At 37.1% G+C, this 13,831-nt stretch overlaps 1 protein-coding gene and 1 non-coding gene across 4 annotated transcripts in view; one reads left to right on the top strand and one right to left on the bottom strand.

The window, feature by feature from the left end:
• Positions 1 to 13,831, bottom strand: part of LOC134663743 (tensin-2) — a 125,079-nt gene that overhangs the window by 86,833 nt on the left and 24,415 nt on the right. For all 3 annotated transcript variants that reach the window (XM_063520216.1, XM_063520214.1, XM_063520215.1), the window contains exons 2-3: positions 4,414 to 4,522; positions 1,535 to 1,572 (exon numbers count right to left, since the gene is read on the bottom strand). In XM_063520216.1, the coding sequence (XP_063376286.1) occupies positions 1,535 to 1,572; positions 4,414 to 4,522 (147 nt within the window). The remainder of the gene's footprint in view (positions 1 to 1,534; positions 1,573 to 4,413; positions 4,523 to 13,831) is intronic.
• On the top strand, positions 12,516 to 12,587 carry Trnam-cau (transfer RNA methionine (anticodon CAU)). Its single transcript has one exon. It is a non-coding gene; the product is annotated as a tRNA-Met (tRNA).

Genomic DNA, 13,831 nt, shown 5'->3' with positions numbered 1-13,831 from the left:
TTCACATTTTTAACCGTACCTTTGTATGTACCTTTAGACAAATACCTATTGATCGTAAAATTTATCTAAGCATAGTAAAATGCATATATTTCGTAAAATTTAAGCTATACTTCGTTTTTTTTTAGCATTAGAAATTAGGTAAACAATCTTGATGTGTCTTTTAATTGAAAAACAGATTTTATAAATAAGTTACGGCTAATATGTAACAATTATGAATCTAATACGATCATTTATATTCTTGTGCTTTCATAAGTAATAGATTTATATTTTTATAAAACGTTATTCAATTAAAAGACATGTCAAGATCGGTTACCTTCTTGCAAGTTCTTTCTAATGCTAAAAAAACCGGGCAAGTGCGAGTCGGACTCGCGCACGAAGGGTTCCGTACCATAATGCAAAAAAAAAAAACGGTCACCCATCCAAGTACTGACCACTCCCGACGTTGCTTAACTTTGGTCAAAAATCACGTTTGTTGTATGGGAGCCCCATTTAAATCTTTATTTTATTCTGTTTAATATTCTGTTTTTAGTATTTGTTGTTATAGCGGCAACAGAAATACATCATCTGTGAAAATTTCAACTGTCTAGCTATCACGGTTCGTGAGATACAGCCTGGTGACAGACGGACGGACGGACGGACAGCGAAGTAATAGGGTCCCGTTTACCCTTTGGGTACGGAACCCTAAAAAACGAACTATAGTTTTATACCTCCGGAAGAGGTAAAGCAAACTTCTGCACGCTACGGCTGAAACATGATTTGTGTATGTTTACGCCATCTAGTGGCATTATCAGATAAAGAACAACGCTTTTAGCGCGCATGCGTGCTACGCATCTCTGTGACTAGCCATAATCTCATCGTACTGGTAGAGGGCAGCACTGTCTATTCAAGTTGTAATTCTTAGAGGAACCAATCCAAATATTTCAACTTGAAATTTAAGATTTATTTTACATAATATATATAATATTTTCCTGTTGTGCACTCTAGTGCTGCACCAAGAGAGTTGAAGTTATGCAGTAGTCCGAACTTCGGCAACAATAGCTAGCGTTTCCAAAAAAAACCGTCACTTTGAAGGCGTGTCTCACACAAACTATTGCGTTTATCGAAATAAATAAAATATGGCCAAAATCATTGTTTCATTGTTAATTACTTTCAATAACAGCACATTTAGAAAATAGTCGTAGGGTATGAATAAATAACTCCATATTTTAAATTAAAACCAAGAGTACAGTATAGTACAAGTAGATTCTATAGTTCGTTTTTTTTTAGCATTAGAAACAACTTGCAAGAATGTAAAGCGATCTTGACATGTCTTTTAATTGAAAAACGCTTTTAAAAATCAGTAACTATTACTTATGAAAGCAGAAGAATAAAAATGATTGTATTAGATTCATAATTGTTACATATTTGCCGTAACATATTTTTAAAATGTGTTTTTCAATTAAAAGACACATCAAGATTGTTTACCTTATTTCTAATGCTAAAAAAAACGAACTACCTATACATAAACTTAAAAAATGATATATTGTAAACTTACCTTATTTTCGCAGGACGTGTGGCACACATATTTGCAAACTGAAACAAAAACATTTATTTAACAACGGCACTACGACGTTACCTCATTAATATACTATCGTTGCTACGATTCCTACAGCTTAACATACTTTATGACCCATAAAACATACTTAGTGTCGTCTATGGCTTTTAATTTGACTTTCCGGTTTCTGGTACATACCTAGATAAAAGGTTCCACCTGTCCAATTTATTGGTCCAATGTTAATTTGCTTCCCCCATTTTGCAAAATGAGAGAGTGAAACGCAATGCACATTGGACCAAGAAATTGGATACGTGGAATACCAATTACCTACCTACCACCCTAAGGATTCGAACTAAAAATTTCGTTACTTAACGGGGCCAAAACCGAGTATGTAAGGAATGTAGTTCTTTTTATAATGAGGATTAAATTACATATGTATCAGTCAGTTATTTCTCAAAGTTTATGTTTTTTTACTATTATTTCACCATAGTTACTAACCTAAGAACCATTTAAATAAGCCGTACTGGATATAGGTACTTATAGGTATTAAGTACTTAGTTTTTTAATTATTTTTATTAAGATCGCATTACTACGGGAAATGATATCTTAGAACTGCAATGTCAGCCTCGGGAAAGAATTCAAATTTTTTAACTTGTAAGTAATCGTTTTTAAAGCCAAACGTTTACTTAATTGATACTGGGGGTTGTTCATCTTTAGGGGCCAACCTAGCACGATGTTCTAGCTAAAATTGTATAGGTATGCATGTGTCATTCAATTGGTCGATTAGAAACCATTGCATTGCATTATGCATACAGTTTATAAATTATGATCATCACCGCCCAGTTAGTGACTAAGCACCTAGACGACAATGAATTGTATTGTTTACTTTAGATCACCTTGCGATTACTTAATACAGATAACTAAATAACCACAACTACCTCCTGCTGACATAAACTTCTGTAACATTCATCACTTAGGAAGACGGCAAATTAGATCCAAAACAAAGTTTGTGGGAAACAAAAACGTTGTTTTATTCAGAGATTACGGCATCATTCTGCTACGCCATGAATTACAAACGCGGCCTCTGCCTACGACGTATAAAAACATTCCTTGAATAAGCAAATATTTTTTCGATGTATTGGAATTCTTCTGTTGTATAGAACATAAAACGCAGCGACGTTGTCCCTCGTGATATTTACAGCACATTTCACAGCCTGTTCATGTCATCATCTACGAGCAATTGAATTTAAAACGTGACATTTAATTTAAACATTCGTCTTGGCTTCTAGTAATTTTGTCGTCAATGACCTTTGAATGTCAGACTGGCAACGCTAGTTTGTAACAAGTTTACATCGGAACCCCGGCGAGAGTGCTTACATATTACATAAATCTCCTTTGAATCTTATAATGAACTCACTAAACGATATTAAATTGCTATCAAGATCATAATCATCCCCATTTAAGTGAATAATATTGTGAGAGGAATACTTGGCTGTCGGTATCTTTATAATTAACGATTTCCAGTAACAGTAGAGTAGAGTATAATAAAAACCTACAATTTCCGTAAATCACTTAACAAGCAAGAAGGTGTAAATACTTGTAATCAAAATATTAAGAATGCGATTCCACTTTTATACAAAATATTTAACGCAATACAAATAAAGTAGAAATGTAGGTACTTAGGTACTCAGGAAAAGTTTTTGAAATTGCTTTTTTTCTATGGAGATTTCGTAGACCTACCTACCTCTTAAAACATGGAAAACATGGCAAAAGTTCACTAGATCATCAATTTTAACTTTTAAATTACTTGCGTACGTACCTACCTAATAAAAAAGTAAAACTCCCATTAGAAACTCTTTACTCTCCGGAAAGCTACCGAAATTAAGATTTTAAAAACCGGCCAAGTGCGAGTCGGGCTTGCGTTTCAAGGGTTCCGTACACTTAAAAATGTATTTTTTTATGTGAAGCGTGAGTGAAATCTCTTTAAAAAATCCGTAGGGGTCGGATCAAAAACTAAGTAATTAAGTCCGACTCACGCTTGACTGTACATTTCTAGTAGATTTCCTGTCATCTATAGGTATAGCCTAATTGATACATTTTTTTCAAAATTTTAGATCCAGTAGTTTCGGAGATAAAGGGGGGGAATGGACATTTTTTGCCTATTCTCTTGAATTTACTTCTAAACTGTTTATTCGAAAATTATAAAAAAAATATATATATATGAGATCCCTACAATAAGCTCTTTTATTTGATATGTAACATGATAAATGTAGTTTGAAAAACTTTATTTTTTTAATTTTAAAATTCATGCCCCCATGTTTAAAATTCATTTGTTTACGTTACAAGTCCGTATTTGGGTCACAAACTCACATATGTGTACCAAGTTTCAACTTAATTGGTCCAGTAGTTCCGGAGAAAATCGGCTGTGACAGACGGACAGACAGACAGACGCACAAAGGGTTCCGTTTTTTCCTTTTGAGGTATAGAACCCTAAAAATGATCTAGTAAGGCACTAACATTAGTAACATTGATGTTACTAACTACTAATGGTACTTACTTACAATTCGAAAAGTCTAACCAAAAAAGTGCGTACTTACTACTAGTTTTAATATTGTTCACTTATAATTTATTGTTTATTGTCATTTATTGCATACATGCATAGAAATACAAAAATATATATTTATTTGTACACACGCCATGTATGGGCTTTACTTATTACTTAAGTTTTTTTACCTATAGGTAAGTACCTATTGTACACTGTCCGCTGTCCGTATAAAAGGTAGTAAAGGTACCTATTTGTTTTTCTTCCGCCGCCGCCGCCGTTCTGACCTTAAACCTCTGTTTCCTCTATAAGACAAAACACACAAAAAAGTTCGTACCTCGACAGCAGGAGCCTTGCCCGGCGACGGGCTGGTGGCACCAGTGGCAGGGCTGCGGCTTGCGGAACGATTTGCTGCGGAATGCGTGCGCCTGCGCCACGCCCTCCTTCTGAAACAATATAACATAATCTTATATTATTTATGTTGCAATGCAGCTCAATTTTATGGCCTCCCCTTGTCTAGTAACAATATTTAACCTACAAACTATTTCATAAAGTGCTCTGAAAATACCTGACTAAAAAAGTTGCGCTTAAAACACATTGAAATTAAATTAAATTCATAATGAATTTTAAACGGTTTTAAAGTTTTACTTATTGATTTGTCTGAAGCTTGTGATAGGCACCTTGGATACGTAACTATGTCACCTATTGCATGTTTATTTTTAATTATTTTATTTTATTTATTAGGAAAACTTATATACAGTACTTACAGCAGCAGTTACTTAGTAACAAGTTAGGTAATAACATAGAAACAGTAAGCCAACTATAAGTTTCCACACACAGTTTCCACAGGTAGAAACTGTGTAAAGTATATAGCGTGCGAACTTACAAATTTAATAAATAATACTTACTTACAATTATATTTTGCTTATCATGCTTGACAGGGAGAACAGATTTACAATTTTACACAGTGAACGAGAAGAACAAAAGAGAAATAATAATAATTAAAAAAAAACAGCATAGAAATAGGTACATAAGTTCCTAATTTCTTTATATTGTACAACCTAGGTCACACACATGTAAATAAGACCAGAAGATCTGAACCTAAAAATACAGTTGATCTTAACACAAGTTCCCACTTAATTCAACAATGTTAAATTCCTCTTCATGTTATTTTAAAGATATCAAACAGACCCAAGAAGCGCGTGTAGCAGGTACTGGCGATGCTGGCCAAGTGGCCACCCAGTCTCGATCTATTATTATACTATTCCTGATGCTTATTACAATGAGGTAAAGTCCAGTATCGGTCAGTTTAGTGTGTTGCTGTGTGTACCTGGCCGAGCCGAGCTCCACTGACAATGCGCGCGGCGGTGGGAGGCGATCCATTCAACCACGCGCTCAGCAATTACCAAACTACTTTTTCTTATTTTCGTTTAGCCGCATAAAGATTCAATGTACATGAATTACTATTGTGTGTCACATAAAGTTTATTTATTATTGCGTTTGCCCTGGATGATGTTATATCTTGTTGAAAAAGTTAATATGCAGGTACGTATACCTACTTGTGTATAATATTGGGCCCTACAACATTGTATTATAAGTCGTAAAAACACTTTCTCGTTTATACAATGTAGAACCTATAGGTATGGTTCGATGCAGACTGTTTATCTGTCAAATTATCTATGCACAAAATACATTCAGTTAGATCATTATCGGGTCAATAAAATAAGTAAATATATTCCACTCTGTCAAGCTCCGAAGCCCTGCAATAGTCAAGCAATTTGCATTCAATAACTAACCACTCACAGCTTGATCTTATCTCTTTAAAGCTCTAACATGTTTTACACTCGTTTGCAAATTGTAACTGACAGCCACAAATCAGATCTCGTTACGTCCGTTCTTGTTTGTAGCGAGCGAAGGAAATGGGCTATTTCAGCCGGTCTTACGCTATAAATGGCATGTACGGGGTAATGGCGGGGACTTTATGAGCACCTGTACATTTTGCGGAAGAGTCTGCCCGATAACGTCACGGGTTTCTGCGCTGGCGCCGGCGCCACATTTGCTGCGCACATGATCGACAGTCGCTGCGATACGAAATAAATCACTCCTCTGTTCTTATCTACACACAATGCTCAAACACCCGTCTGAGTGCTTTGAAATTTAGAACAACGTTGATTCAATTACATATTAGGTACATAGGTACCTACATTTTTATTTGGTTATCTAATCCTTTCGAACCATAAACAAAAATGTATCTCAACAGCTTTCCTCCAACTTACAAAAAAAGCTTAAGAATGCATAACAGCCGAATAACAAGGCGTGCGTGCGCGGTCTCACACACGTGGCGTAGTTTTTTGCACCTGCTCCTGGCAGGGATGCAGCCGCCGGGAGCCGCGCGAGCGTAGCACAGTGGCTACACACTACACAAGCTCACTCCAACAAAGGAGCACACCCGCTCCATTAACTAGCCAAATCAAATTACATTGAACAGCTGGTTCTATAGCCAATTCAAACAATAGGGAATCCAACTGTCCGACAAATAGATGTCTCCATTCTAAACGAAGCGGTACCCACTTTTGATTTTAAACTTCAGTTATTCCTCTTGGTATTTCGGCTCACCTGACACTTTCCTAGAATTACTTGGCCTCTGCATTCACAGCTACTATACGTAATCTAAGGTCAGATCTTTACTGGTCCACTTCAAAGTATGTGGTCGATAAGCGTAGTGAACAAGGGCTTTGCAGGCCTGCACGCGTCAATCGGCTCATACATAAAGCGATGCAATCAATAACAATGCCCTCCAATGTCGGGCGCCTATAAAATGTGCATGAATGGAAGTAGGTGGTGTATCGAAATCTACGTGCACAATGATACTTTAGTAGGTTACAAGGCGCCGGTTCTCGGAATCCAATTCATTGTTGAATAATTCGACAAATCCCGACAATAAATCGCAAAGGGTCGGGGCTCGGGAGTGGCAACCGCCCCTCCACGGGGTGCAGCGCGGACGGCAGTGGAACACAAACACACTTATTCCAAGTTTTGTTATTATAATGTAACTAACATCCCACGTGAAGAAACATATTACATACTAGTTCCACAAGACAAACTAGGGTTTAGGGTTTGAGTTTTTTTCCTTATAAAAACATTTTTATCCCCTAAAAAAGTGTCTGTTGAGTTAAGCGGTGAGTTATTTCTTCCGACAATCCCTCCCAGTGCCCTTAGGACACGAACAAAGAAAAAATAAAAGTGAAAAATAACTGAAGCATAAAGCCGAAACTCACGAGAGCGGCTACTGTCGATGTCGTCATAACGAGAGTTTGATTTTTGTTTATCATGCCCAATAATTTAGCGATTGAATAGTTTCGTGATTGAGGCACACAACCACGTAGTACGAGCTGCGGTATTCAGTCGGGCTTACCGGGAACACTTAGCGAAGTTTGCAGAAGGAGTAGGACGTTGCTCTGAGTCTTGGTGTATTCCTGCGAACGGCGCCGTAAAGCAAAACCACTTGACTACTTACTTTGTTCATTTTCATTTCAAACGTCGCTTGGGCAAATAGACATAGATAGCTTTGTGTTTGTTGTTTGTTCTCACGTATTTAATTTATAATAAAAGACCTACAAAACTACGTAAAATACTCGTTTGTCAAAGCTTGAGTCTTATAGTCAAATTATACAAAATTATCTATGTGTAATATTAATAAGTAGCAGTGGCGGTTTGCCTGTTTTTAGACGTTTGAGCAGAGTTGTAAAGGAAATATTAAGCCAAATTATGTCTATGGATATGTTTGACGCGCGGCCACTGATAAGTAGTGGCATGAATAATAAGTACCTATAGATAGCTAAGAAAAGAAAATGTATTTACATAGGTATATTTTATGACTGTTTGTTTCATATTAAATTACTTAGATATTAAAAGAAATTAAAGAAAACATATTAAGTATTTGATACATTTTCACACGAATTACCTCACTATCTTTTTCAACAACGCGATGTAAAAAAAACACTATTTGAACGGTTAACTACCTTCAGTAGATATTAATGGCCTTAGGTCCACTTGCACCATTCCACTAACCCGGGGTTAAGCGGTCAAACTATTAACCTAGTGTCAAATTGTATGGCTAACCATGGAAACTCCTTGTTTAACAGGTTAACCCCGGGTTAGTGGAATGGTGCAAGTGGGCCTTAATCATAAACGCGCTACCAGCCTGAATTAGCTATTAATCGTTAAACTTGTAAATTTAAGTTATATGGGGCATAATAATGTAAAATCGTAAACCTGCGTTGTGCGGCCACTGTGCGCATTTTCTATTTTTTTTTAAATCTCATGACACGCGACTGCCACCGAGTATTTTTCTGACTTTTGCTGCTGAAGTTTTCCACTACTCCCTACATCCAAGGCCGATATTCATCGTTCGGTTCCGAGGACTAAGACCAAGATATATAAAGTCAGCAGCCAGTGACGATCTCTTATTTTGTTATGACTTAGGTACGTACTGACAGATATTAGTTCCATGTTTTACCAAGCTTTTACTTCCACTATAGTTAGCGGGCTACAGTAGGTAATTCTAAAGACTACATTGCAATGCGAACAGCGCCCGTCAAGTCATTACTACAGGCACTACAGCATCCCCCGCCGGCCGCCGGACTCCCAACGAGCACTTAAAGAAAGGGTCGCGCCGTCTGCGCGGCGACCTTCACCCACAAATCTATAACTATACGTAGTAGTACTATATAGATCATTCGTTAGAGGAAAAGATACTCGCACGACTTGGGGCTATAGGGTGGGCCTTATACCTGTATATTTTGTAGCAGTTATAAAAAGAAGTACTTAACGAAGCACTTTTTAGTCTGGCGGCGCGATTCGAACTTTAAGATATCGCGCCGTTAGACATTCACTAGATATGAAATAGTAAAGATATGTGACGTTCCGCGAAAAAAGGTACCTTATGGCGGCTGGCGCTTACGCTTATTATTAACGCCGCTCCAATATTCAGTCGGGGCAATGGTACCTTTTGCCGTGGAACGTCACATATCTTTACTATATCTTATCTAGTGCATCTCCATTTCATTTCATGAGTATAGCTTTGCGAAAGTTTCAAGCACGAGGGTTAAACAAACTTTGATCCCGAGTCCCGAGAGAAACACAACATTTTCACCACACCATCGCAAGGAAAATATGTACTAACAGTAAAATATTATATATCAAATTCAAATGAACGTTTTTTAAATAATAATATTTATCACTCAAAATCCAACCTGCCTACATGAGCCAATAACTCAAAATTTACATCAGATTACTTTGCCACACATGTGGATAAAATACAATTTGCTTGCTTATCACATTTCGAAGAACAAAGAGAGCATTTATAAGCTGAAACTATTATTATTATTACGCGGTGAAAATATGTATAACAATCGGTAATACGGTAAAGTAAAATGCGATATTCGTAGCGGATATTTGTACCAATATTTAAATCAAAGTTTCCATCAAAGGGCACGTGCCCGTTGTGGCGGGGACTTGGGGAGTAAAGGGTTCAATTATGGAACGTACTTCAACGGAAGCGGCACTTGTTTGATCCTGATACTTACTGTATTGTTTCACTATAAGTAATTATAAATTTTTAACCTACACGCGTAAAATCGAGTAAAATTGCCGGAACCGGACTTGGGCAATTACGTTTGGATAGGTTCTCTAGATTCTCTATTAAAATATCCTTAATAGATACGTATGTAGTATAGTTTTTATATAGTACCTAGTAAATAAGTAGAGTTAGACCAAGAAAAGTCTGCAGCGATTTTGATAGCCCACGCAGTGCCAGTGTTATTTAGGTGTCATATGTTCATAGAAGTTTGTTTCATAGAAGAAGTTCTCGGTCTGACTCTAGTTATACCTATGTGTATACCGAAAATACATGTCAACCTTACAATCTAAAACAAAACGTATGCACATAATAGACATTAAAAAAATACAAACAAAGACACTAAAACTACCTTTAAGAAAAGTGTATATAGATGTGAAAACTGCGAAGTATTGGTCTTATAATTATTTCGAGCAAGTCAACAGGGCGAGCAAATATTTCATCTCCTATACGACGCGATGTTCCATTTTCACCGTTATCTTTGTAGACACAGCTAGACATATAACTTTCGTAAGCTACGCGGCGCACGTGGCGTGATTTTGTCAATTTCATGAATTTCCCTTTATCCGGAACATTTGTATTCGTGACGGGGCGTTTAGTCGATACCTGCCGTCCTTCGCTTCCTTTGAAACAAATCAACAATTTAGTGAATGAGCCATCTGTTCCGCGGGGCGCGAGCGCTCAAAGCGTACGTGACATCCTCCTAACGTCGACGGCTCTCACGGTGCACGGTGGTGACATGACGTGTAATATCCATCGATCACACCGCGGTTCGTATAACTCGATAATGACATTACGAGCACGTGACGAAGGGATGTAAATCATATTTGCGTGGGCAAACATTTTTTAGCTACGGCGTAGCGATCGTAGCACTAGAAATTTGCATAAAAATGCGAAGCGCTCGAGGGCTTCCATTGCCTTTTGGTAAAATGACAACGCAATAGCTATAGCGGGACCCTAATTACTTCTACGTGGAAACAATAGATGCTCAGCATTTCTAAAGGACCCTTGTCTTGGGGTGCCACGATTAATTTAGGGTCGAAAGTGTTTTTCATCTTGACGCTATAAAATGCAGATTACCATAACTACGGGCATCGTCGGTACGAGAATTGTTCTGTGAATCAATCATGTTAAAACTACATGTATTATCTAATTTCACACACAGTTTTTTATACCTACTTATAGAAAAACAAAGGAAAGGATGTTCCCTCTGTCTCCTTTGATATAGGTCGAGAATGTCGAGAACCAGTAGAGCGATTGTAATTTGTCGTGGTTTTCTATTTGTGTCTATTTTGGTGCCTTACCGTCACGCTTAATAAATTGAGGGACGAGGGTTACTTTAATACGAGTCACCAAAATATAATTATGTTTTTATTCGGCTATTATTAATGCCTCGTGAATCTCTTGATGTTCCTGTCAAAAAGCATGATCATAATTTTAGTTTAAAATATTCCTATGTTTGAACAATAATTTATCTATTAGCTTATCCCATCCATTTACTAACGTAGATCCGTGGTCTAAAGTTCTAATAGGCTAATAGCAGCATTTGGAAGTTTAATTATTTGCAATGAAAGAGCGCAGTTATTCGGTCAGTCACATTCATTAACGCTAGCGACTCGGGCCAATTAAAACAATCTGACCCTTCTGGAGTAGAACAGCTTTCCGGTTCCGATCGCGCCTTGTGCACTGCATTAACCATAAACAATATTTCGATTAAGTGCTTCTAGTTACGTAACAGTCACGTTCAAAGAGGGAACTATTTGGTTCAGAGTAGGGATTGCACAATCAATAAAATTTGTGGAATTAATAGGTATTTTGTCTTTAAATTGAGTACAAGACCGGGATTTCTGCTTCTTTTTTTAAACAGTGACTCGCTTAAGTACATTTCTAAAACCCCTTTTATTTAAAAAAAAATTAATTAAGGCCCTGAAGAATTTAAGTTCAAATAAAGTTAATAAAGAATGTGACAGATGGACAGAGTTACATCGATGCGATTAGATTTCGTAAGCTCCCGTTTTCTTATCAATTTAGGCTCAGAATACTACTTAAAGTGAAACCAGTTTTTAGAGTTCCATAGCCAAAATGGCAAAAACGGAACCCTCATACTTATACTTACTACTTACCTATAGTCCATCGGTCTTTCCGTTTGTAACAGTAATTTTATGTACTAGGAAACTGTAAGGTTAAATGAAATTTGGAAAGTAGGTGCAATTGTGAGCCGCTTCTTACTTTTAGTAAAAATTCAAAATATATTTTTACTCCATAATTATATGTATGAACCTATCTAAAAGTAAAATGAGTCGAAATATCGATAGGCCTTTCAACTTATGTTCTTATTAAAACGCCATTACCCTTTTGTTTGGCTTTTTAAATTATTTGGTCATTTTTTTAGGGTTCCGTACGCAAAGGGTAAAAACGGGACCCATTACTGAGACTCCACTGTCCATCTGTCTGTCTGTCACCAGGCTGTATATCACGAACCGTTATAGCTAATAGACAGTTGAAATAGAGGATGTAAGTATATATTTCTGTTACCGCCTATAACAACAAATACTAAAAAGTACGGAACCCTCGGTGGTCGAATCCGACTCGCACTTGTCCGGTTTTTTATATTTAATGCATAAGATTAGCAGTGGACTATCATTGTTAAATCAAGGAATATCTTTAAAATGACTTTTTACAAGCCATTATGACCTATAATCTTGTCTCATGCACATACGCTCTTTTAGTAACGGTGGAAATATCTAATCACTCAGGCACCGTGCACAATGTGGTAGCTAATTTCGTCCCAGCATTTAAGTAGCAGAGTGGCGCAGTGGAAGCGTGCTGGGCCCATAACCCAGAGGTCCGTGGATCGAAACCACGCTCTGCTAGACTAATTTTTATTTTTTTTCCTCTTTTTAAATGCTATAAGGTAAACGTACTGGGGGCCGATTTTTTTATTTCGACCGCTCGATTTCGTCACTCGAAAATCTGTGGAAAACGGCGAATGCTAATTTTTGAAATACGAGCGATGGAAATTTGGAATCTATTGGTATTGACCACTTGATTTCAATTCTATTAGTAGATTTAAAATGCCTAGTAGTGGAGATATTACTTAAAGAAATACACGAAATCGAGTGGTCGAAATTCAAAAATCGACCCCCTGGTGCTCGACGCGGTCCCATAGAGATGACAGTAAGGTGTCATCTATTGGGCATTAGCATGTCGAGCACGAGTTCGTTTATTTACCGTACTTGATACATGATAAATTATAACTTTCAAAAGTATCTGAACATTAAATTAGAAAAGAAATGCAATCATTTCGTGACTGTACCCCGATGCCACGTAAAATTTATGGTTTTATGAGTTTACTAGGGGTTTTAAACTAATATTGCCTACGTGGCCCATCAGCCGAATGATGATGACCGGACACTCCCTCACTTTCGGGTTATACGAGGGTCCGTCCCTCATGCCAGGTATGAGGGTGGTACCGGCTATAATGGCACGTGGTAAATGTGAACCTAATGTATATTAATATCACGTTAATAGTCTACGTGATAAGCGATGGCGTAAGTTATGAGATCATATTTGATAAACTTGTGAACCGATTATCACCGACCGTGCGTTTTGCAAACAATGAACTACATACACTAGGTTTTGTTAGTGTCTATTACGGACTGGACAGATAACTTCTGGGTGGTTAGATGAGGTGTCCCGTTTGCAGTGTGTATATGTGTGTGCGTGTCTGGCTCCGGTCCCGTCGGCTCCCCTCAATCCAAACAAAACGCAAATTATCAAATTATTCTACCAAACGGTCTTGATCGTGAATAATGAACGAATTCCGGCATTCAATTGGATTATTTAATTAATTTGATTCGACCAATGTTGACGTATCATTGTTTCTGCTGTTTTCAATTATGTACATACTCTTGTCTCAACCAACCATAAATACATCACTACACTCCAGCAAATACATATTTACAAAATATATATTTATCATCATGAGTATTTTAAATGACTTAACACTTAACCTTTTCATTTTCTTTTCCGATAAAACAACCAAACCAAGATTCTAAAATTCAAGTAATAAACATTGGGTCTCTTTATTGTGTAGGTAAATACTTACGTAGTTTTT

This window comes from Cydia fagiglandana, chromosome 4, assembly GCF_963556715.1.
Source record: "Cydia fagiglandana chromosome 4, ilCydFagi1.1, whole genome shotgun sequence".
Classification (NCBI taxonomy): Eukaryota; Metazoa; Arthropoda; class Insecta; order Lepidoptera; family Tortricidae; genus Cydia; species Cydia fagiglandana.
The sequence above is the reverse complement of the archived record's forward strand: the minus strand, read 5'-3'. Positions and strand labels throughout refer to the sequence as shown.